This window comes from Homalodisca vitripennis, unplaced genomic scaffold (assembly GCF_021130785.1).
Source record: "Homalodisca vitripennis isolate AUS2020 unplaced genomic scaffold, UT_GWSS_2.1 ScUCBcl_8801;HRSCAF=17059, whole genome shotgun sequence".
In the NCBI taxonomy this organism is placed as follows: Eukaryota; Metazoa; Arthropoda; class Insecta; order Hemiptera; family Cicadellidae; genus Homalodisca; species Homalodisca vitripennis.
The window spans coordinates 1-26,796 of NW_025785025.1; the positions used below are offsets into that span (position 1 = coordinate 1).

The following is a 26,796-nucleotide window of genomic DNA, read 5'->3' on the forward strand; positions in this document are numbered from 1 at the left end:
TTTGTAGTAACTGGTCGGTAAAATTCAATCCAGTAAGATCCAAAACATGAAAACGTGAACAAATTCTATACTTACTACTTCCCATAAAGAATACTATGTAATTGGCTATAAAATGAACGTAAGTAATGTAAAACATATAAAATCAATCTTATTAGGTACTTTAATAAAATATACTTCAATAATATGAATAAATTATATATGTATATTATAAGTACTTTAAAATAAAGTGTTATTATAAATATGTTTATTTTATATGAAATTATATTCTTTATTAACTTATAAGAATTAAATATTGAATATAGAACTAATATTGAATAATATTGACCAATCAAGCTCATATAATATTGACCAACTGCATTGACAAGGGAAGTTAGCCCTATATTGACCACTAAGAGACTGCCAAACTTAGTATAAAAAAAAAACAGTATATCACAGTAACAAACATGTATATGACCACTAAGAGACTGGCAAACTTAGTATAAAAAAACAGTATTTTACAGTGACAAACCCCTATATTGACCACTAAGAGACTGGCAAACTTAGTATAAAAAAACAGTATATTACAGTGATAAACCCCTATATTGATCACTAAGAGCACTATCTAAAAATGGCAAACTCTAGCGTCTCTTTCTCCACTGGAGATATTGTTTTTGCCAAACTTAAATATCACCCACATTGGCCTGGTAAAATAATAGATATGTCTGCTCAAGACAAAGAAAAATCTTTAAAATATACCATTCTTTTTTTTGGTGATAACAAAACTAAATATGTGTATGGATTACCCAAGACAGACAATTTTAAAAACAAGATATTTAATAAGGCGCTACAAGAAGCTGAGGCAGCCATAGGCTCAATCACAGATGCTCATTTAACTACTCCACATAATTTTTTCTCAAGAAGTTGCTCCTGAAGAAACTGATGACACCTCAGTCATAAAACAATGTACAAGATAAAATCAGGAGAATATGAGCTATCTGATGATCTTGACCTTGAAAACTTCTCTGACTTTAGCAGCGGAAGCCGGCAACGCACTACTTAGTGAGAACAATGTCCTGAAGAATGAAATTAATAGCCTCAAACTGCAAAACGATAAACTTACATTTCCTACTCAGGGAAACCAAAAATAGTAAATCTTCAATACAGCAAGACATGGAAAAGCAACTAGAAGAATTGGAAGATAGAGTAGCAGCACTAACGGACTACACTCGGGACCTTTCTGAAAAGAATGACTACCTTAGCAGAAACCTCATCAAGGAACAAAATATCAAAGAAGAGTTATTGGCACAGGCAGAGGAAGAAAAGAAAATCAGCGATGCTAGATTTAAAGAATTGCAGGAATTACAAACCAAGTCAGTGAGTAAAATAAAATATTTAGAAGCAGAATTAATTACCACCACAAAACAAGCAGACAATGAAATTCTTATTCTAAAAACAAAAATTGCTCATTTAATTACTTTAGGGAATGAAAGAGACCAGGAGTTAAGGGATAACAAAGTCATGTTGTCTAAGCTGGAGGAAGATGCGGAAAAAAAGCAGCTAAAGTTTACTGAGCAAAATAAACAAATTTAAACTTTACACTAACTCCTTTCTTGACAACTTTATGAACTCTAACTTTAATAACTGTTTAAATATTTCAGTGAATAATAAAATCAAATCCACATTGCAAAGACAGAAAAATCCATATTCCTCAGTTAGTAGAGATCTCATGACCGAAAACCACAAATAACGACCAGATAAGTAACCCTGTGCAAAAAAAGAACGTGTTCAGTGTGTCTCTCAAAGCTGCAAAGTACAAAGCTAGTACTCAGGATATGATTCATACAAACATATCTGCAGGTGATATGCAAATGGTTGAATGTGGCACTAGATTTCCCCTTCAACTCACTAACGGCCCTCCCATAACAGCCAAAATAAGGAAGAAAAATGAGAGCATAGAAGACTTCTTCTCAAATCATATTGAAGAATATAAAACACCTATAGAAGACACCTTTCCAAGATCTATAAAGTCCATGGAAGACCTGACTTTGCAGGAAGCAGAACATGAGGAAAAAACTAAACTTTCAGATCCTACTGATGTAACCTTTTTAGAGATAAGCCACAAAAGTCCATGCAAAATGAAAATCAAAAATTAAATCACCAAAATGTCACAGCAAAGAATATTAAAATTCTGCATCAGAACATTGACAGACTTTCTAACAAACTGGACAGACTCAACCATTTCCTCACCACTACAAACCCTGACATATTAGTACTTACAGAACATGGTTTAAATAATAACACCATTAAGGAGGTTTGTCTAATTAACTACATTCTTGTATCAGCTTTCAGCAGAGAAGCTCACCTCAAAGGAGGTGTTGCTATTTATAAACACAACAGTTTTGAGACCGAAGTTAAGAGTCTTGGCATAGAAAATCTTAGTGAAGAGCTAATTTGTGAAATGTCAGGGATCAAAGTAAGCACAACAAACAAGAAGCACATTTACATTCTTGGGGTATATCGTCCACCCAGTGCATCTGTAAACCATACCTTTGCCACTCTGACTACCGTTCTTAACAGGATACCTCATGATAATAGTGGTATTTGCCTAGTCGGTGATCTCAACATAGACAGGTTAGACAGTTCAAGAAGAGAAAAGTTGGCTCTTGATGACTTCCTTGCTTCGTACGAGATAACGAGACTGAAACTCCCACCAACGAGAATCTCCAGCAGTTCTAGTTCATCCATTGACGTGGTCTGCACCAATCTTGACCATAACAGCCTTAAAGTTGACATACTCTGCTCGGGCCTCTCTGACCACACAGGACAACTCACCAAATTAAATATTCTAACTCTACCCAAAAAACTAACAACATCGACAAGGAGACATCTAAATGCAAAGAACCTCTCAAGTCTAAAAGAATTACTTGCACTACAAACCTGGGAAAGGCTTTACCAGAAACCTCAAGCTGAGGAAAGTTATTCAGAATTGATCGGCACCTTTACGTCAGCTCTTGATATAACATGTCCCTTAAAAACATCAAGGTGCAAGCCTAAATGTCTGAAATTTAAAAATATATCTTACCATGAAGCTGAAGAAGTAAGAAAACTATTTATGATGGCACAAGAAAAATATGTTAAAAGTAACAAGCCAGAAGATAAACTAGATTTCATCCAAAAGAAAAAGGCCTATGACTTAAAACTAAGAGACCTTAGGAGGATGGCGAATGAAGATCATATAAATACAAATAGCAATAAAATCAAAGCCATCTGGGACGTGATCAACAGTGAACGGGCATCCAAAAAACAGTCAGAGACCAGTACATGGGAGCTAAACATGGGGGATGGCATTATAAGCAATATTGACCAAATAGTAAGACTTTTTAATGAATACTTTACATCGATTGCTGAAGAAACACTAAAAAATAACAACCCTTCAAACAGACCCACTAATTTAAACATATCTGACAAAACCGACTGTTTATTAACTACTTTTCAGTTGACAAACCCGGATGAGGTGCTCAAAATTATTCAGTCTTTAAAATCTTCCTCTTCTGCAGGAGCAGATGAAGTTTCATCAAGGATGGTTAAAACATGCAGTTACGAACTTTGCCATCCGCTGAGTAATTTAATAAACAAGTCTTTGACTCAGGGAATCTTCCCTTCAAAAATGAAATTATCTAAAGTCTACCCTTTACATAAAAAAGGTAGCAAACATGAGCTACAGAACTTCAGGCCTATATCCCTTGTGTCAACATTTTCAAAAGTATTAGAAAAAATTGTACTGAAAAGGCTCCTAAACCATTTACTAACCAACAATCTTCTTACAGAAAGACAACATGGTTTTCTAGCTGGAAGATCCACCAACACTGCCCTTATTGATTTAATAGAGCACATAATCAATAACATTGAAGAAGGAAACAATGTCACCACTACTTTTCTTGACTTAAGTAAAGCGTTTGACTGTTTGGATCATCATTTGGTCTTGGCTAAAATAAGTTCTTTTGGCATTAAGGTGACGGCACTACAATGGTTTAAGAGCTACTTAAGTGACCGGAAACAAATAGTGACAATACAGCACACAACTAATGGAATAACCAAAATAGCAACGTCCCTACCACTAACCATGACTCGGGGTGTTCCTCAAGGTTCGGTGCTGGGCCCTGTTTTGTTTATCTTGTTTACCAGTGACTTACCAAATTATATTGACACATACTGCTACCCAGTCATGTATGCAGATGACACTGTTCTGACCACCTCTCACAAATCGACAGAGCTTCTTGAAATTGACACCTTCATTTCCGTTAGCATGGCCCATCAATATTGCTTAGAAAACGACCTAGTTTTCAATGAATCAAAAACTCAACACATCATATTTGGAAAAAACAAGGACAAAATTACAATCCCACATGACTTTGAAATTTCTTGCTACACAAAACATCTTGGACTGACGTTAGATAACTCTCTCTCCTGGAGTTTTCATATTGATTCTTTGTGTCATCAGCTGAGCACAACAGTGTTTGCCCTAAGAAGAATAAAATCTGTAAGTACCCCTGAAGCCACCCGAACAGCTTATCATGCAATATTTGAGAGCAGGGCCCGATATGGAATTGTACTATGGGGAGCATCCTCAAACAACAACCTTCAACGAGTCATGGTTCTTCAGAAACGGGCAGTAAGAATAATGGCTGACATTGCACCACGGGACAGCTGCAGAGATGCATACAAAAACCTAGATTTACTGACCATCACATCTCTTTACATACTTGAAGTCATCATGCTTGCTGCTAAGTTAAACTTGCCAAAAAACAATCGTCATGGTCGAACCACAAGACATGGACTTGACTACAACTTACCTGCTCACAGGACCGCTCTGTTCGCAAAGAAACCCTCATATGCTGGAGCTAGACTATATAATGCTCTACCTATCGAGCTCAAGACAATTGAAAAAAAAAATCTAAAAAAAGGACTGTATTCCTGGCTTGTGAAGAAATCAATTTACACAATCAGTGAATTCCTTGAACATACAAATTGTCGCAACAACTGTTAAAAACTTACAAGGAACTAAAGGCAATTGATTTCCATTACATTGTATTGATTTTCATTTTATATTATTTTGTATTTGACACCTGTTCTAAACTTGACGTTTATGAATAAAGCTTTCTGTATTCTGTATTCTGTATAAATACTAAAGCGTTTTGAAGTGTGAATTTGTATTGTAATAGTAAGACCTCAAAGCTACATACTATGTGTGTAGTGATACATTATTTAATTGCAGTGTACATGAAGCATTTTTGTATAAGGATTATGTTGAATACGCACAGGAGGAGATGATGATGATGGAGGCCCACAAGAGCTTGGACCAGAACATCGTACCTCCACCACCACGACATCAGGACATCTTCCAGGACACAGAGAACTCACAAGTCCATAACTACGAGATGCTAGTGTAACAAGAGATACATCATTAATTACTGTTGTATATGAAGTGTTGTTTTATAAATACAGGAGGAGATGATGGTGATGGAGGCCCACAAGAGCTTGGACCAGAACATCATACCTCCACCACCACGACATCAGGACTCTATCTTCCAGGACACAGAGAAGTCTCGGCTGCTGCAGAAACTGCTCCAGAGCAAGAACCCAGATGACCTGCAAGCCGCCAACAGACTCATCAAGACCATGGTGAAGGAGGTAGGCTTCGATTCAACGAGGATCTTACATACAGATTCTACTACAATTAATTTATATTCAATTTTACAAAATAATTTAATAAGGTATTCATGAGCACATTGTACAACCAATAATCTTTTTAATAAGTAAACTTATTTTAAAATTTATCTGTATTCAATTAAGATTTATAACTACGAGAAAAAATAGGTTATAACACAAACACATTATAATTAAGCAATATATAGATTTTTAACATTAAAAAACTATTTATTATTAACCCTCTAAATGCTAATCATCTCGATCAGAAGGGTTGGAGTGCCATTCTCAGTGATACTGTCTCGATCTGGACAGTTAAAACATCTGTTTACTAATTCCATTGTCATTTTGTTAATTCTTTGCGATCAAGATATATTTTATATAGTAATAACTCAGAAATAAATTCTCTATCTTATATAGTATTATCTGGAAATAAATTCTCTAATGAAATATCACATAATTGATAAATTTTATCAATTGTATATTGATAACTGTAAACTCTAAATAGGCTGTATTTACGTCAGTATCTGTCGTCAGTCCTTCTTTTATATAATGGCATTTATTATTTTTACTCCTTGAAATACAAGTCAACTGTTATGTATGTCTGTAATAACAAATAAATAAGGAATATTGGTACATAATTAAAATTTTTATTTAGTGGTATATAATGTATAGAAGTGCTAGTACAAATTTTTTTTAAAAGATTTTAAATAAAGGTAAATTATTTTATATATTATAATCTTTTCCTTAATTTCCTGAACATATTATGTATAGTAGAAAGGCCTTAGTTTAAAAATAAATAGTATAGAAAAAAATCTGAAAGTATACATATGATAGCAATAATAGCTCAGCACTGGGAAATATTTAATCAGGAATTGGAGGGTTAATCCCCGAATAATGGATGACTATTGTACTCCCGAGGTCTAAAGTACGAGAAAGCTCTCTTTACAGGACGGTTGTACCATTTTATCCTGTCGTGTATTGTCTGTCTCTAACAGTCGGTCATGTTAATAGCTTGCGTTTCAAGTAGTGATAGCCCTAAGTGTTTATAGTTCAAACCAAGTGTTGCTTTGTTCCTTCAAAAGTACAGGAGAATTTGTTTTGCAGGATGAAAGGAGAGTGGAGATGAAGAGCAGACAGCTGAGCGAGCTAGAGGCGGCTCACAACAACGCTCGGCTGCTGAGCGAGATGCTGGAGTCGTACAGTCAGGAGACGAGCTCTGCTCAGGACCTGGAGCTCATTAAGGAGCTGCAAGCGAGCTGCTTACGGTTCCGACCCAATGTGCAAAAACTGCTGTCCGAGGTTCATAGTGATGAGAGGCTCTTCAGTGAGTTACATTGTATTGGCTGAGCATTAGCAAAGCTTAAAACACTCTTGGGGATAGAAAAGTTTCATTTCTGTCTGTTCACACAATATATTCAAAACTAAGTTATGAAATTAATAGACTTGAAATTTTGCATAAAGCTTTATATATATATACATATTAGTAGCACTGAGTTTGACGATGGTGCATGTCACTCCATTGGATTTGGCTGAGCATTAGCAAATAATTTACATTGGTGTTACAGTTAATCATGATGTCAGTGAAAAAACAACGGAATAATAAATTTGTGAACAAGCTGAGTACAATCATATGAGATTTTAATGAAACATATGACAATTAACAACATGCAGTTCATACAGTTAATAAAAAACATAATAGTGTGAAAGTCAACATTAAAAGTTAGTAGTAAGATTTGATGTCAACGCACTCTTGCGTTGTAGTATTTTCACTACCTCATTTGGAACTTTATTATTATTTTAAAACACTACTATGAAACCTATCTCAATGAACAAAAATGTGAATTTATCATGTGAAAAGATGTCTTTGTAAATTTATCTTGGTACTTAAATTTTGCATTAAACTTAATTTTTACTAGACAAGACGGAGTTATATGGTGGTGAATGTTTAACCATGGAATTTGTCTGCCCAGTGGGAATGTAAAAAAATTCGGTGTCTTTATCGAACTAGCGGGTCTGCCGCAGTCAACGTTAAAAATCTTTATATCCGTAGGGGAAGAAGTAATAGTTTTATAATAAAACTAAATAAAATTATGTACCAATTTTCGGAAAAATAAAAACAAATATAAATCATTCACCAATGGCATAACATGAGTTCCAATCGCTGAGCCTATGCAGTTTGTTTCACAAAATATTATTAACACTGACTTACAAAATGTATTTACAAATTTTTATTAACACTGTTTTATATATTTACAATAACGATAGGCTTATAAAAAAAAAAATTGGATAGCCCTAATTGCAAATACGTTTGGGCAAACACACTGAATCGCAGCTCTCACACAGAGAACAGACAGTTCTTGATCATTTTCTATTACTCCTGTCACATTTGGTCCTTTTATTTGAACAAACTCAATTTTTTATCTTGTTTCCAGGTAATTTGATCAACGAAGAAAAACATCCTGTCCTAGGCCTGCCCATTTTACTGGTGTACTTTTCTGTATTCAGGGCAGTTATCAGTAATCAGTAAAAGACTTTTAAAAATGATTTATTTTGATTATTAAATTACCAATAAACTACAAAATACTATAAAACAATTAAATATATATTCCTTGAGCCGTATATACTTTACTGTATTTTAAAACATGGGATTCGTAGACATTAAATTGTCCGTCTGTACGGTTCGCATAGTATTCAGTGAAGGAAACAGGATTTTTCCGGACATTTGCTATCGTTCAGTGAAACAAGAAATCAGTAACATTACGTTTCGAGATCTGCAATCTGATCTCTTCTTCAGGTAAAGAACTAACCTAATACATAATTACAAACTAGGTTAAAATAAACAAATCTTACCAAAGCGTTGTGGCACGCCTAAGTCAGGAATCACAACCTACATGTTGTGTGTCAACTTCACTAACTCTATAAACATGCACTTAATAAAAAACTATACAAAACATTAATTCTTGTTTCACTGAACGATAGCAAATGTCCGGAAAAATCCTGTTTCCTTCACAATCCTTCCATCGTCAAAAATAACCTTCAAACAAAGAAAAGAGTATTCAGTGGACATTATATTGTCAGCCCGGGTGAAAAGGGTTAAGAAAAAGATAGAAAGCTCATTTCCATGAAATATATTTTTTTCAATTTATATAAATATAAATTCCCTAAGTCATACATAATTTAGTACAAACATGTCGCTCCCTGAACTATAACTCTTGTATACACTGTAAAAGTTTCACATTTGTATCTTCAGCCATTTCCATTTGGTCCTGACGTGGCGTAAATTGCCTACTTTAAATGACTAATTTTACGAGGAGTTTATAAAAAAAGTTTTAATTTTTGGTATTTAGGGCTGTTATTTTAAAAGTATGAATTTAATGTAACAAAACATTTTCCAAACCCAAAATCGATTACACACCATACTGACACAAACCTGAAGTGAAGAGAAGTAAATTGTTCCTGTTTCAAAAAGTTACCATAATCTAACTTGCAGACACTGATTGCATGCCTTTTTTTGGTATTTTTGGAAGGCATTTTCCTGTCCCCGATCCATGTACTGCAGTTTGGTCTCGCAGTTCACATACAAACCAAATATTCAAATACAATTTGACCAAATAACGAGTCACTAAGTTCGTCGTACTTACTTACTTACTTACTGCCGTGGCTCTTGGTACCCAAGGTGGTACTTCGCCTCGCCAACACACTGCCTCCAGATCTCTCTATCCATTGCATCTTCTTCCCTTCTTCCCAGTTTTCTTATGTCTCTTCTGATCTGGTCTCGCCATCTCAACTTGGGCCTTCCTGGTGGTCTTCTGCCCTCCGGAAAACAAACTTCATGAAAATTGAATGAACTTCAGTAATTAATATACCTTGAAATTGGATATTTAATTAATAATAGCTCGTTAGTTAAGATAACTCTCAGGCAATTCTAAGAGTGAATTTCAAGTTTGTATTTTAGGTTTTTGATCTGTAAGCTGTAAACATAATGACAATTTTGTGTGACTCCAGATGAGGTGTTGGCAGCAAACGATGAGCTAGGGGAGGTTCTGGAGAAGTATGGAGTAGTGATAGTGCAAGGTCTGCCGGCCTCCGCGGTGGGGGGCAACCTGCTGGACCTGAGCTCCCCCGCCACTGAGAGTCTGCCCCCGCCACCCACCACTCCGGCCCCCGCCTCCGTGTCTCTGCTGTGTGAGCAGCTCACTGACATCAGTATGTACCATTTTATTATTTTATATGAATTGTGCAGTTGGAATAGTGTTTTGTCTCACATAATGATGGTGGAATTGTAATACAATATCATTTCATCAATAGTTTTAAGCCTACAACCCACGGACATGTGTGTCTCAACCGCTAAGTTCTAATTGGTGTATTCGCAAAGGCGTTTTCTGAAGAAAAAGAAACATTTGCAACACATTACACCTGTATTATATATAACTATTTTCAGTAAATTACAAGGAATAATATGTAAAAGTAAAACTTACCAATACCTGTTATGTATATCCTTTAGTCAAAAGTTTGCAAAAATCCAAAATATATTTTTATATTCCACCACATAAAGGTGGAGTTAATGAAGAAAACACCAGTTACCAATTATAAAATGCTCATAATACTCCAAATGTAATGTGGATTTAGAATGTATACATTTACTTTACTAAAAAACCTATAGCAAAAAACTAGATAAAAATGTTACAATTAATACTATAAATGAGAAGTTCAGGCAGTGAAAAATACTAATGATATCAACACAAATTTCTGTGGAAATAAAATGATATTTCTACATATAGATGTAAAACTACAGTTTTTATTGAACACAACAATATATATCACAATATGTAATACTTACTTTATGCAATTGTAACAATGCCATAAGAAATGCAGAACATAATGTTACTTGATCAAGTGCAGTGTAAATAAATCTTGATTGAGGTGTATAGTGGCTCTAGGGTTAAAATTTGTTATTTCAGTACATATTTTTAACACTGCACTTTATTTAATGAGTAAAAAACAGAAAAGCCTCTTAATGATGTATAATTGTTGTATTATATCATATCAGCCAAATTTAATTTTCAATACTCAGAACCTACTGATGACAAAAAAGTCTTCCTTTGTCCTATAGTCTTTCTCTGTTAAAATGTTTTGTATTGCTAGAAATGACAGCAGTGTCGCAGATTTATATTACATTATCTCACTCGTGTCCTCAGGTATAGATGCTTCTGTTGTGCCAAACTTGGACAGTGCGCTGCCTATACAGCTGTCTTCGTCGATTCTGCCACCCCAACCTCCCCAACCCCTCCCGTCACAACAGCCACTTGGGGACTTGGCCTCCCTCGGGGACATCTTCAGCTCCCTCGCCCAACCGGCAGCAGTGCCTATGTCTCCGGTCAGGACAGGTAAGTTCGGTGTTTTTATAGAACTGTTTTTATTTTTGTAATTATCCAAATGAAATGACCTGCTTCATTGGGAAGGGAGGGTTTAGGATGTGCGAGGGATTTCACCACTTCCAATTATTCTCAAACTAATGAAAAATCACTTTTAAAAGTTTAAAACTGTTTTATGTTATATTTTTGTAACAATATTTAATATGATAAGAAGAACAACTTATGAAACAATGATTTACTGTTTGATTACTTTCAAGATTTATTTAGTTTGTAATCCTTGTCAGAATCGTAATTGCTTTAAAACTATTCCCTCAATGACTGATGAATAAAGCACAAAGGTCACAGCATGATTAACCCATAATGAAGCTATGGTAGGAAGGGTTGATTCAATTGAATTTTGAGTTTAGCTCTAGTTCACTTTCCTTTTATTGCAGCGTCTGGTATCTGACACTGTCTCAGACTTGACTCCTCGAGTCTGGTGTCATGTTCGTCTGAAGAGATCCAAAGAAAGTCGACGACGAAGAAGCTCAAAACGAAACATTTTACATTGTTTTGACATCAGAGACATCTATAAATAGGTGGAGCACTAGAAAACTGGAGCTAAACTCAAAATTCAAATGACTAACCCATTGAATACCAATTAAAAGTAAAATATTTATACCTTCAGTACCGTATGAATCTTTTATTTTTCAATGAAAATCATTGTGTAGGTGCTTAGGGTCAATTAAAAATATTAAACTATCGTATAACATTAACCAAAGCTCCAAGATTCTTCATTTATCATGTAACATGTTAAAATAGTATTTTATTATCATATATTATTTATATTTTTTGAATATACAGGTCAGTTAGTAGTTAGTTTTTGTGCGGAAAGATTGAAAACATTATTCCAGATGCAAAGATATTTTGCACTCAAACACTATCTCTGATTTTTTCCATGAGCATTCGTTTAAAGCATTTGGAAGACCTCTCTTTAGTTGTAAGAAGTATTTTACTTATAAAATGGCCGCAGTTTCTACCCTGTAGTTCTATATTTGACTTTTATAGCAACACAACAGTTGTCAAAATTTGCTCTGCAATATTCTTCCTGAATTCTGATAAGTGTTGTTTTTTGTTTCTAACTAGTTTGGGAACTACACTAGCATTGAATAAAACAACATCAGAGAGTTAAAAAAAAATACTTTTTATAACCCTTTACACTGTGCTGCATTACAGGGAAGGATGACAGTTTTTTATTCTGTTTGTCTACACTCCCGATTAAGTTATTGTATATTACAACAACATTGAGTTACAATGCACTCTATGAGTTGTCCTTGCTTCATTCTCTTTCAAGAGTCAAGAAGCTTTATTGTCATTAAATACAAAATTGTATAATAGACATAGTCATAAACATAGTAAGCATGTACTATAATACTAATATAAGCTAGATTACACTAAAATGCTTTCATTTAAATTATTAACAAATTTGTGGTCTGAAGAAAAATATTAATCTATATCTAGTGGTAAAAATTAAAATTTTATCAAATAAATACATAATTTATTAAATAAAAATGCACAAAATAGGAAGATAAAACAACTTAGTACTATCAGTGTGACTAGAAAGCTTCAATGTTAACACTTAAAATTAAAACAATTAAAATGATCAATTAAATAATTCTAATAAATAACAAAACAAAGTTACAGACAGATAATAAAAGAAATTTAAAAACAACAAAGTTTACAGTTAAAATATTAAAGTACTTGTATCACAGGCAAAGAATTCATTAACAGTGTTTAAGGGAGTCATCTTAAGCCAATTCTTAAGAACAATTTTAAATTTATTGATAGTTGTTGTCCATGCACTATCAGGTAACTTATTGAAAAGCTGAACCTCCATAAAGCAGTGACTTTTTTTAAATTTCTCAAGTCTTACAGGAATTAAATTCAACATATGTTTGGCCCTTGTGTTGTAGTTATGAATGTCATGACGCATCTCATACTCATTCAGATTTTCTTTAACTTTAACTAAACAATAATATATATATATATACATAGATGGTACAGTCATTATTAAAAACTCTTTAAAAATTGGTCTACAAGATTCTCTACCCTTCACATTCTTGATCAACCGCAAAGCTTGCTTCTGCCACAGGAAAACTCTTTGGGCTCCACTACTGTTGCCCCACAGAGTTATTCCATATGACAGAAGTGAGTGGAAAAAGGCAAAATATGATGTTAATAAATATTCTATTATCTAAAAAATTATCTAAATAGATATATTCTATTTACACATAAACTTAACCTACGCAATAAATAAGTAACCCTAGATAACTTTGTACATAAACTACTTGTGTGAGTATCCCAACTAAGCCTGTCATCCAAATGAACCCCCAACAGCTTAACTGAGTTATTGATATTTGTTACAGCAGAGCTTAAACTAAAATAAATATTTTCAGTTTTATTAGTGTTTATATTTAGATAATTTGCCCTAAACCATTCAAAAGCAACCCTCATAGCATTACTCTGTACAATGTCTAAGTTAGTTAAATCTTTTCCAAAATTGAGTAAGGTTGTATCATCTGCGTATAAAACAGACATGCAGGGTACATTAAACGCAAAATCATTTATGGCTATAACAAATAAAAAAGGCCCTAGGACAGAGCCTTGAGGGACACCTATTTTAACAGTTTTAAACTCAGATACATGAGAGTCTTGAGCTACCATTTGCCTTCTATTATTTAGATAGGACGTCATTAATTGTAACTCTCTACCTTGTATACCATAACATTGGAATTTTCTTAAAAGCAAATCATGAGATATACTGTCAAATGCTTTAGACAGGTCAATTAAAGTGGCAGATAATGTTTCCTTATTTTCGAAGCTTCTCAAGATTTTGTCAACAACCAATTCAACCGCATTTATAGTATTTTTACCAGGCAAAAAACCAAACTGCTCTTTACAAAGAAGTTTGCTCTCTAAAAAGTAGTTATATAATTGCTCTTTCATACAATATTCAAGAATCTTACTAAATATAGGTATTAGCGAAATCGGGCGATAACTAGAGGGGCATGATTTATCTCCATTTTTGTAAACCGGTATAACTTTGACCACTTTAAGAATATCAGGAAAAATACTCTTCTCAAGTATCAAATTAAAAAGAAAAGTTAAGGGCTCAAGTACAATATATATTATTTCTTTAACTATTTTGTTGGAGAAACCATAAACATCTTCACTTTGTGATGAGCTCAATCTAGAGACACATTCAAGCACATCACTTGAATATATCTGTCTCCAGTGGAAAATATTATTTCTAATATTTAAATTAGAAGTGTATGTACTCAAAAATTTTATAGCAGAGTTATTACAATTACTCACATTAGTTACTCCTTGAGTGATTGTAGAATTAATAAAATAGTCTTATTGAATTAATAAAATAAAACTTTGTGAAACTACTTCATAATCTGGCCTTTTATGATAGGTTGAAAGCAGTGACACATCTTTTCTATCTTTCCATTTCAAGTAGAGAATCTTTTTACTAGATCAAAAGGTTAATTCACTTCTTTTAGCTGAGAAGATTTCAGTCCATCAAGGACATTATTTCTGTTCGCTTTTAATATACCGATGACATGAATTGTTCTATGTGTAAGATGGAGAAAAAATTTGGGAGAGCTATACCAATTACCATGAACAAAACTCTACCTTCGTCAAGTAAACTTTTACACAAATTTAGCACTACCTATTCATTTACTGAAAACATATCTGTCTAAATTGTCTCTATACCAGTATAAATCTTGAATATGTGACAATACCCAGTTGCTGAATCACAAACCTTATCACTCTTGATTCCAAATCTGGCTGAACTTCGTCATCGGTAATTAAGCTAATACTAACTGATGACGGGTAATACAAGGTGTGGCTAGAAAATAACCGGATTAGAATTTATGATGCCATAGAACCAGACGCAATAAGGCTGAATATTGTACGGCCGATCGCGTGAATCCCCTTCCCACCCCTAATCATGTTTCATGTGGTTCCCGTTCTTATACCTCCCTTAACGTCAGTTATAAGCGGTTAACCTTTTGTCTCTATCTCAGTAAAGTGTTAAGTATAAAAAAATAGCAGGTAAACGTCAAAGTTCTTTTCAAATTTGGAAAGTCTGTAAGTGAAACATTTGTAATGTTACAACAAGTGTACAGTGATGATTGTTTATTATGAACAAGTGGTTTAAACGATTTAAAGTTAGCCACACAAACACAAGTGGCGACACACTTTGGCAAACCATCGTCATCAAAAACTGATGCCAACATTAAAAAGATTGGTAACCTTGTTCAACAAGATTGTCGGTTAATTATCAGTGCAATGTCTGAGGTAACAGGAATCGACAAGCAAAGTGTTAGGCAGATTCTCCATGAAAGTTTCAACATGATAAAAGTGTGTCCAAAAATGGTTTCAAGTGTCTCACACCTGAACAGAAGGAAAGCCTTGTGATTTGTGATGACATCCTACAAAACAATGAAAGTGATCCTACCTTCATAGAAAACGTGATTACCTACCATGTATCTTGGTTTTTTTTTTACTTATAATAGTGAAATAAAATGTCAATCGATGCATTCGAAATCCCTGCTTCTCCACGGCAAAAATGCACGAATGACAAAATAAAAATTCAAGGTCACGATAATTGTGTTTTTTATATCAATGGGATCGTGCACGTTGATTTGGGACCAAAGGGGCAGACAGTGAATTAGAATTACTAGATTAGGGTCCTGACTACCCTGAGTGAGCGTGTACAGAGAAAATGGAACGATTTGGGGAAAAAGTCGTGAATCATCCACCAGGACAATGCTCCAGCTCACAAAGCTTTGTCAGTGAAGACATTTTGGATGATCACCGTTTTCAATCATCTATCCTATTCACCTGATTTGGCCCCCTGTGACTTTTTTTGTTCTCTAAAGTGAAGTCAGCTTTGAAATGGCAAGATTTGAGACAGTAGTAAAAGAAAAAACAACGTAAGTCGTGAACAACATTACGGAAAATTATCTACAGCATTGTTATGCACAGTAGGAATTCACGTGTAGTCTCGCGATTAAGGAAGGAGACATCAAATTGTAGATATCTCTAAATCAAATTTGTTTTCAGCCTCAGTCCGGTTATTTTCTGGCCACACCTCGTATACGTCATTGGTAGCCAATCTGTTGATAAAACTATTCTGTACAGCAGTAAGTGAGAAGCCTGTTGCCAAGACGGGGCTGGAAGAGTTGGACGCCATCAGTGAAAGCCTGCTGAAACAGAGTTTACCACAGACTGTGTCTCAGCCTGTAATCAAGTGAGTATTTGCTTGTCCTTGGAGTAGAATTGTTATAGTTGATAAATCATGCAGTTCGGCAGTGTCAATGATTAAGTTTTTGTGCAAGGTTAATTAATAGAATATAATAATTAAGAATGGTTGTGTTATTCTTAACAAAGTCATACAAATGCAAAAAAAATTTAACAGTCTCTAACTTTTTCCACTCCGTAGACAAATATATTAGAATGGTAGACTTTTACCAAAACGCCAAATACAGTTATATCCGATATTATAGATTATGTCTCTTGGAGAGGTTTTTAGTTCACAAAAGACCTTTGAAATGCTTGGTGTTCATTCTGTGCTTACCGCGGTTGACAAGGAAATATTTATAAATGACCTTCACTCTGCGGCAGGGAGAGGGGAGCACCCTTTGTGTAACTCCGACCGCCTGCTCATCAGCTCTGTGTCTCTTACAGAGCTATAACCAAATATATCCGTGGCGTGTATTTCTTTCTCGGTTGACATGAGTGCGCATCTACTATGTATCTCGTTATTATTCATTGTGTGGTAGTGTTATGATTCGTTAGAAATATTTATCTTGTTTTATAGGCAAATGTAATTAAACTTTTCAGTTTAATTACATTTTTCAATGAAATTGAAATTTATATGAAATAAATATTTTTTTTAATTTTTATCAATAAATACCCTAATTACAAGTAGAATTCCCTGTTTAATACTTTTTTCTTTTACCTGTTATAATGTAGTAATAACAAAAATTAGCTCTGAACTTAAAAAAACCAAATTTCTTTTACTTGTCGGCGTTATAGGAAAGTTAATGGATTTACTGGTGGTGTGCGAAGGGTTAAAATAATAGTAAACAATTTAATGTTGCAGTTTTAAATTTCTTTAAAATATAACTAAATGAGTATTCATTTTTGATAGATATTAATTGTACTGTTTGATTAAAAAGGTTATAACTGCACTGTGAAAATGGTGAAGTACTGAAAAAATTGTCCTATTTCATTTAATAAAATCTGTGTTAATTTCACTGAAACGTTTATGAGAGTTTCAAACGTTTGAAAATTTTCAAAACACACACAAAGAACACACTTTAAGGATTCAGTAAGTCAAATTATTCACATGAATAATATTGGCTGTATTAAATTTTTTTCAGGGCTCAGACAAAAGTTCCGATGAACCAACTGCCATTATCACATCAGGCATCACCTGTACATTCCTCACCTGCCTTGGTACATTCCATCTCACCTCCTTCGAATCCTGTATCCGCCCCTCCACCTGATTCTCTGGACCTGCTGATAGACTCGACTGAGGACCTGAAGGCCCCACCTCAACCCCAGGTCAATGGGGACACACCTGTAGTAGAGGTCACAGCTGAACCCCAACCCCTAGTCAAGAGTGAGGTTTCTATCAGACCCCTTGGACTCGGAGACATCACTGTTCCCCTGGAGACCATCAAGCCAGGTGGGTAGAATTTACTTAGTCAAGAGAGAGATTTCTATCAGACCCCTTGGACTCGGAGACATCACTGTTCCCCTAGAGACCATCAAGCCAGGTGGGTAGAATTTACTTAGTCAAGAGAGAGATTTCTATCAGACCCCTTGGACTCGGAGACATCACTGTTCCCCTGGAGACCATCAAGCCAGGTGGGTAGAATCTCCTTAGTCAAGAGAGAGATTTCTATCAGAACCCTTGGACTCTGAGACATCACTGTTCCCCTGGAGACCATCAAGCCAGGTGGGTAGAACCTCCTTAGTCAAGAAAGAGATTTCTACCAGAACCCTTGAACTCTGAGACATCACTGTTCCCCTGGAGACCATCAAGCCAGGTGGGTAGAATCTCCTTAGTCAAGAGAGAGATTTCTACCAGAACCCTTGGACTCTGAGACATCACTGTTCCCCTGGAGACCATCAAGCCAGGTGGGTAGAATCTCCTTAGTCAAGAGAGAGATTTCTATCAGAACCCTTGGACTCTGAGACATCACTGTTCCCCTGGAGACCATCAAGCCAGGTGGGTAGAATCTCCTTTGTCAAGAGAGAGATTTCTACCAGAACCCTTGGACTCTGAGACATTACTGAACCCTGGAGATCATTAAGTTAGGTGGATATAATTTCCCATTTGATCAGCTGTCGGCCACAAAAAAACAGCAGACACAGTGCGTTGTGAATGTAAATATAGAAAATACTAACAACAAGCAAAGTATTATTTACAAAAGTACAATAATTTTTCAGTTAGGTTATCTATTTACAGTTTAAATAAAATATAAATAGTAATATGTGACTGCCAAACAGCTGTTAATTAATAACACTCTGGATCTTTCCAGATTCAATTGTAAGAGCTCAGCAATCAATTCTCAAATCCCAATATTTGTTAAGGATTCAGTGAATTCAGGATTCAGAAATTTTTTATGATTGTACAAGTGTATCTTTTAAGTGGTTGTGCTCGCTTATGCGTTGACGGATTTCTTTGGAAAAAGTACCGTTGGGAATTGTTATAAAAGTTACAAAATACTTAGTACCTTGTTAAATGTTTGTAACAGGTGTGACATAGCTGATGGCTATCAAAAGACAGAATGTTTAATGTTACCTGCCTGTGCAAGCCTACCACTAAAGTGGTCGTGCTATCTTATGCATTGATGAATTTCATTAAAACAAGTACCATTGGAATTGTAATGACATTTTTTATATAGCTGGGCACCTAGTAAATTTGTATAACTACACTGGTTTTTTTGTTTGTTTGTTATTTGACTTCGAAAATTTGCAAAAGATGCCTTTTTGTTAATATTAAAGAAAATAACACAATTATTTTCTCTAATTCTCCTGTTGTATATTCAAACCTTTGTGTGAAAATTTGTTTTCTTTAGCTTAACTAAAGAAAACAAATAACTTTTAAAGATAATAATTTTTTCTGTGAAAAAATACAAAATGCCGGTTAGCGACTAAACAAGACATATCTAGACCTATGTTTATATGACATTTTGTTTGAAATGATGACTACTATCACCCACAGATGTTTGTGAAACCCTTTTGTGAACATCCTGTATATACATATATAATTTTAATCAAAATGTAAAAAGTATTCAGTTGATAAACCATCTTTTCATAGCAAATTAAGAAAAAGTAATAAAGTAGTAGAAGATTTTTGTATGTAATCTTTTCTGAAAGTTGATGATGTTCTCAGGAAGCCTACCCCCACTCCCAGTGCTACAGGAACGAGGTGTGGCCGTCACAATACACTTTGCTCGAGACAGTCCACGTGATGACGTGTCAGTGTTTGTCGTCACCACCACCAGTCAGAGCCAATACCCTGTCTCTGATTATCTGTTTCAAGCCATTGTTCCCAAGGTAACCCCTCACCATGTACTAATTGTTTTCTGAAGCTGAATACTTTATATGACATTATCCAATAACAGCTTTATATTACCAAGAATCCACTGGAAAGCTTGGACCCTAGTTTTATTCTCTTTCTCTCTCTCAACCATTATAATTTAGTAAAGTTACTTGAAAAATGTTTTCCTGCACCCAATATCTCTTAGTAGCGTTTAAAATCTTATATAAATCTGATAATCGTATCAATCGAATCATAGTTTAGTCTTTGATTCTACAATAAACATTGACAAAGTCTCAATGAAGATATAGTAGAGTTGAAATGTCATACAATACATTTGTACAATGTATAAGTTATTTTAACTGACACTTTTCTCTGGATAACCTACCAGAAGAGAGTTATCATGTCTTGAAATATAAAGTAAGAAACAAGATATGTTAAGGGAAATTAGTTATGCTTTTTCTTGAATGGAGATAAAAGTCAATTTCATTTCCATTGACATTTACTTGAGTCTGATTTTTCATCAGGATAGAGAATATTGATTATTTTGTCACTACAACCCTGCTAGAAAAAAAAATAAAGAACGGTTCGATCTTAATAATTATACTTGAGTTGAAGTCAGAACCAGTTCTTCTGGATGTCTTATACAACCATTTATAAAATTAGACAATTTGCTAAATTTAGGTTTAAACTCGTGAGAAGTTGCACTTACTTTCCCAACGCAAGAGGTCGTGTGAAGACAATTTGCTCATGCTTACTTTTTAATTTTTATTATCCTTCATTAGGAAATATTCTTAAAAAATCCTGTGAGTAGTTTGACTAATTATGTCTTAGAATATCGTACTTTAAATTATCTGCAAATTAAAATGTGTCAATAAAAAACATATTACAAGTACTATACATTTGCCATAAAATTTAGAATACATGGGAGATGATGTGTTAGCAAATTGCTGCATGTAAATAAAAAGTTTGTGAATTATTGTAATCTTAAACTTAAAAATTGCCAAATTGGGTGCAGTTGACAACGGTATTTCCATTATTTTGAGAACAAAGTGAGCAAAAGACTAACAGATGCCATGGCCTTGTGAAGAAGTATAAGAGAAGAGATAAGACGAGTTCCCAAGCTGCTGATATTGTTAATCATGATATTACTACAGTTCGAGGACTTTAGCTGTGCGCGTGACCTTGAGTGTGTGAAGATAGGCGGGAGGGGTGGTGGGGTAGCATTATGCTCTGCGTCCCGAAAACATTTCCTGTGACTCATGGGTAAAACCCTCCTTTCAGAGTCGTATTGGCCCAAATAACTCATCACACTCGCTAAAATCAGTCTGTTTTGTGACAGTGCTGATTGTGGTGGAATTAAATAATAAGAGAAAACCAAATACTAGGACTTATCCTTGTTTTTCAGTTGTTATAGTGTTGTTTAACGTGTTTTTGAAAATAACAGATTTGTCAATACTAATCTGCAAATAGAAATCATGAGTTTAAAGTCGTTAAAGAGATTGTTGCGCCTTCATCTCAGCGGCTAGCACGTAAACGCAACCCGCCACACAGATAGTGTTTATTTGTTGAAAGGGTAGTATTCAGGCCCTACGAGCACAGCTAAATTCCTCCAACTGTACAGAATTTTAAAAGATGTAGAAAACTGTTGTGGGTGTAACAAAAAGACTGATCTGAAAATGTTCTGCATTACTAGTCTAACATGTTGTGTTGGGTACAGGGTTGCAGGTTGAGGTTGCAACCACCATCTAGCACAGAACTACCGGCCCACAACCCTTTCCTGCCTCCAGCTGCCATCACCCAAGTCATGCTCATAGCCAGTCCTGATAAGGTGGGTGTACCAATACTCAAGCAAGTATAAAAATCATTGTATTGATCTCTTGGATGTTTAGTGGTGTATATATACTTATTCTCAAACCATTCCGAGCCCAGAGACTGGGCAGAATTTATGCAGGGCATTAATTTAACAACCCCTCTCTTACATTTTAAATTATTTAAAACATTGATATGTCCTCTAGCATTTATTCAATTTTGTCTCAGAAATAAGGACAAGTTTTAAAACCCTCAGTGAAATTCTGAAAGAGTGACATAAAATATATGGTCTTGTTTGAAAAATTATAGCAAAGATAACTTTTATAAAAAAAGTGAGAGCAACTCAAAATTCTAATTATCTTACTGATTATGTTGAGAAACATTCATGAAATCCTCACTGAGTCGTGCCTAAGTCCTTTATGCCGATACGTCTGTTCTCCTTTCTTCTCATATCCATGGAGAAGATGGTTACTAGGTTTGTTTGGGAGGGACCAGGAAGGTCATGTGGCTCAGTCCTGCATCAACTGGTATACAGGATTGAGAAGACACTGGCAGCAAAAGAGGTAGCCATAGGTGTCTTTCTGGACATCGAAGGAGCTTTTGACAAGACAGGTACTTAGGCGATTGTCAATGCTGTCTTGAAACGTGGTATTGATGGTCAAATATGTGATTGGATAAGGGCCTTACTCACAGACAGGGTGGTTGTTACTACTCTTATGGGAGCAAGTGTCAGTGCAAGGACTATGAGGAGCTTTTCCCAGGGCGGCGTCCTTTTCCTCTCCTGTGGAACCTGGTTGTGGACAGTCTGCTTGTGTCTTTGAACAGCAGTAGTGTCTTTGCACAGGGGTACGCAGATGATATTTTGATTCTTATGAGTAGCAAGTTCAATACAACAGTCACGGAACTGACCAATGATGCTCTGAACTGGTGTGATGGGATGAGTCTTAATGTCAACCCCTCAAAGGCTGCTGTGGTTGCCTTTACAAGGAGGTGTCAGTTGGAGGGTGTTGGTCCATTCCTACTGAGAGGCTCTTCCATTGTGTTTAAGTCCGAGGTTAAGTACCTGGGCGTGATTCTTGATAGGGTCCTATACTGGGGACCCCATATGGAAAGTGTTATCGCCAGAGGGAAATGGTTTTTAATGCAATGCAGACGTGTGATAGGTGGGTCTTGGGGACATGAGCCGAGGCTTTTGTATTGGCTCTATGTCTCCATGGTCAGACCTGCACTAATGTTTGGGGGCTGTTGTCTGGAAGCAAAAAACGGAGGCCAAGATGGCGGTAGCTGGCCTGGCTGGCATCCAAAGGATAGCTTGCCTTGCTATCATTTGGGCTTTTCCAAATGCACTGGGTGCAGCTCTAGACTGTTGCCTCGAACTCGCCCCCCTGGATATTGTAATTTGGGCTATGGCCAGGAGAAGTGCCTACTGTCTTCAGCAGGCGGGAGTTTGGTTGGCAGCAGTGGGCACTGCAGAATTAGCATCCTGATTCAGGGGAATGCTCTGCACATGATCCGTGTCAGATCCACCAAAACTTTTCTTTGACAAACCCTTTAGGATTGTTATACCTTCTAGGAAGGATTGGTCTGAGGGAAAGAAAGCTCTTCCAAAATTGAAGCTTGAATAGTTTACAGGCAGCTTTAAAACAAAAAGTGGCATAGGTGCTGAAATTGTGGGGTGAGACCATGTAGGGAACTGGTGGTCCCTATAGGTCTTATCCCATAGTCTTTTTGGCATTATGGATTGTGCTCATGAGAATCTTTGTCTACGATATAGGAGTAAGACGATCAACATTTTCAAATATGGTCAGCAGCACTGATGGCGCTGGACTCTTGTGTGTTCAACTCCAAACTTGTCTGAGATTGCTATCAAGTTGTTTCTTCCCTTGCCAGAATCAACAATGTGACTGTTTGTGGGGTCTTGGTCATGAGGGGATCCCTGAGAATGAAAGAGCTGATACCTGGCCAAACTGGGCTCAGTATCCAATATGATGGGATCTCAGCCGTTCTGTGGCATTTCTAGGTGTGAATCCTTTTGGGCTATCTTCGAAATGGGTTCACAATGAACATGAGAAAAGGTGGTGGCTGCATCTGTGTCTGAGAATGGTTCTACAGTTGCCTTCCCCTAGGGTGGCATCTGACCTACTCTCACTGAGTAGATCGGTGTCTCTCGGGTTATGGGTCTGATTATGGGACATGGTCACCTGGGAAGCATCTTCACAGAGTCAGCATCCTTTGACAGGATCTGCTCTGTAGAATGTGCGACGAGCAGGAGGAAACCACTGAACACCTGTTCTTTGATTGTCCTGCAATAGCAAGGGAGCGGACAATCTTTGGTAGTTTGGACAAGGGTGGTGAATTTTCCCAGGAGGACCTGATAGGTTGTTTTAGGCGGTTTGAAATCATAGACTGGTAGGCCTCATGGTGTGCTTCCGGAGTGTGCATAAGACATAAGTAATGTTATTTTTTTAATGGAAAATATTCACAGTGGTGTTGTTTTTTGCAGAAACCAATTATGCTGCGAGTCGTTATGAGTTTCACAATGGATGATGAAACCGTTACGGAAATGAAAGAAGTCGAGAAATTTCCTCTGCTGAACTCATGAAGCTGCAACTTTCCCATCCGTTGTACATAGTCATGTTAACTCCATTGAATAAATAAAATATCATTATGTAAAAAATGTACAATCTTAACTAATAAGTTGTAAATTAGTCTAGTTGATACGAACTGTTTTAATTTTTCCATTAAGTTAGATTGAAATTATCGTGATAACGGCTTATATACATGCAAGTCCTGATGTATATAATAAGTCTTGTAGAATCTGAATTGCTTGTACAGTATTATTTTGTCTTAATTACAGAAATTTAATTTAGCAACATCTTTGAAAGATTAGCTCTACAGTTTTAAATATATGTAATATTTACTATTGAATAGGTTGCCTTCTGTTATGTATCTTCAGTACTGTCTGAGGAATCATTTAATTTTGTTGATAATTTAGTAGTTTATTTTCTTCTTTTGTTATTCTGTTATGTTTTTATGATCTGGTTTTTTTGGAGTATAATAATACGTTGAACGTTTGGTGTTGTTAAGTTGGATTGGTTTGAAGGAATTCAACGTAACTTGCAGGAAATGTGTCAAAAGTTGTAATCTATAGATTCTGCTAATATTCCTTTGGATTTTGTATTATCAGTCAAAGTGAAGACTCAGAATGTAGTATTATATGTAAGATTTTTACTCTTTTTGTCTGTGCAACATTTCTGTACCATTCTCTGTCACTATTTGTTGGAATAATTTTCAAACTCATAGTCTGTATCATTATTGTTATTTATTATCTCTTCATTTTATTGTTGATGACTGAAAATTGAATTTATAATGATCACTTATGTATTTTGATAGACTGCTAATCAATAATAAGCTTAGGTTAATTTTATGAAATTGTTTTTGATGATAGTGTAATAAAGGTGGAAATGAACTCTACTTCCGTGAAATGTATATAAAGATTTTATCTTGTATTGTTTTTAAAGTACTGTTTGATTATCATTGTATTTAACATATCAGTGAATTAAAAGCCATATTTTCTCATTTTAATTCTGTTTTGCTGCAAATAATGGAAGCTATTAATTATTTTTAATATACTGTAGAAAATAATGTTAATTTAATTTAGTTTTTTATTCATACGAATTTGATCAATTTTAAATTTAGCCTATAAGGTTTTTTAGGCATTAAAACATTATACACATTATCAAATTAATCAGATACAAAAGAGCAAATGTGTCTTACTAGCACATTGACATATTTTACTAATATATAAAACAACATGTGTGAAATTATAAAAATACACTGACACGAAATACTTGTAAATGTTAGTATTAATTGATAAGTGATCTGTCAGTGATGTGGCCATTTGTGTCACTGGCCTATGCAAGAATCTTATCAAACCATTAAACCGTGCATTTGTTCACTAACTTAGTTAAATGAAAAGAAGAAAAAAGAAAAGATGTTTTTTGTATTAACCTTGTTACTACTTGTGATTTTTTCTAAAACACTAGGTTTTGGGCAATTATGGTTTAAATGGTTTTAGCTCTTGAAAAGTACTATTGTAGTTATGATTCAATAATAAATGACCTGCAAAATATAAAGTAACAAAAATCCAGGGGTTTTTTTGTTTTTAATAGTAAAGGCAAAAAAATGCAGAACGGGTTTTTTGGGCACTGATGCCGTCAACTTCCATCCAAGAAACCACCATTTAAAGTGGGCCCTTCCACCACCTTTAACAGTGACTCATATGAGTGTATACTAGACCGCAAAAATCCTTAACGTAAGATGCCGGAATCGAACTCATGATTCCAAGGCCAATTCCCTCATCAGAAAATAGCGCCTTAGACCACAAAGTCGTCTTGACTTGATGTGTTGGATGTGCAGATAACTCAATTACGATTTTACTCCAGTAGCATTCACTCACTTATCACTTTGGCAGCGCTGTAATGCGTCATGATCGTGACTCATGGTTCTTAGAAAGTTAATATAAGGTCGAAATCTTTTAAAGAGCTGGTCCTTATCTCATTTCTTATATGTCATGTACAGTTCTCAAGAGTTTTATGTATTGAACCCCCACAACAACATCACTGTTTTTTTTTCTCTCCTTTTCTTTGTCAGAAGACAACAACTGTATCTTCTCCTTAGTTGTCACTTTTCATAATGTCAGTTTTCACTTTGAAAAAATAGTGTTATAAATTTACTGGCTAGATAAGTACTGTTTATAGACATAACATGTATTAAGGCATTTACCTACTTACTTTTGACAGCTTAAATAATTCTTTTTCCATTTACAGATTTTCAATTAAACTAACTAAAGAATATTTATTGTAATTTTTATCACACAGACTTTATTTACTGTATACTCTTTAGAATGCCTAAAATGTTTAGTGTTTTTTTTTAAAGACTGAATTGCAGGTGTGTAAAACGTTTTTCGTTGCCCGTTTTTGTCTGTTTAAAATTAAGAAATGCCAAGCGTTTAGTCTCGGTTGTAGAGTTCATTGTTTTGTTATGTACCTTAGTGTTAACACTCATTCACCCACTGCTTGTATACTGAGTACTTAATTATATTGATTCTAAACGTTATAGAGTGTCTTTATCCACCACTTCCAGAGTGATTAGTACAAGTTTTTTTTAATGTTTCAGGGTCTTCACCCGACTGCGAATAAGTCGTGAATTTCGTTCACCGTGAAAATCCCTTGAACAAACCGTGAATTTGATGTACAAATCGTGGAAATCTCTACAACTTGCTATTAAAAAAATCAACATGCGTCATTTCCG

The 26,796-nt window shown here is 35.2% G+C and overlaps 1 protein-coding gene across 2 annotated transcripts; it reads left to right on the top strand.

Annotated features, from left to right (window-relative positions):
• Window positions 1–5,484: 5,484 nt before the first annotated feature.
• LOC124374526 (ADP-ribosylation factor-binding protein GGA1-like) lies at window positions 5,485–26,601 on the top strand (the record flags this gene model as incomplete). Of its 2 annotated transcripts, none has more annotated exon segments than XM_046832726.1 (9): window positions 5,485–5,670; window positions 6,793–7,012; window positions 9,694–9,894; window positions 10,887–11,075; window positions 16,257–16,365; window positions 17,501–17,808; window positions 19,525–19,688; window positions 21,392–21,502; window positions 23,987–26,601. In XM_046832726.1, coding segments are annotated over 9 exon segments (1,587 nt in total), but the record flags the coding sequence as incomplete, so codon positions are not given.
• Between the last annotated feature and the right edge of the window lie 195 nt (window positions 26,602–26,796).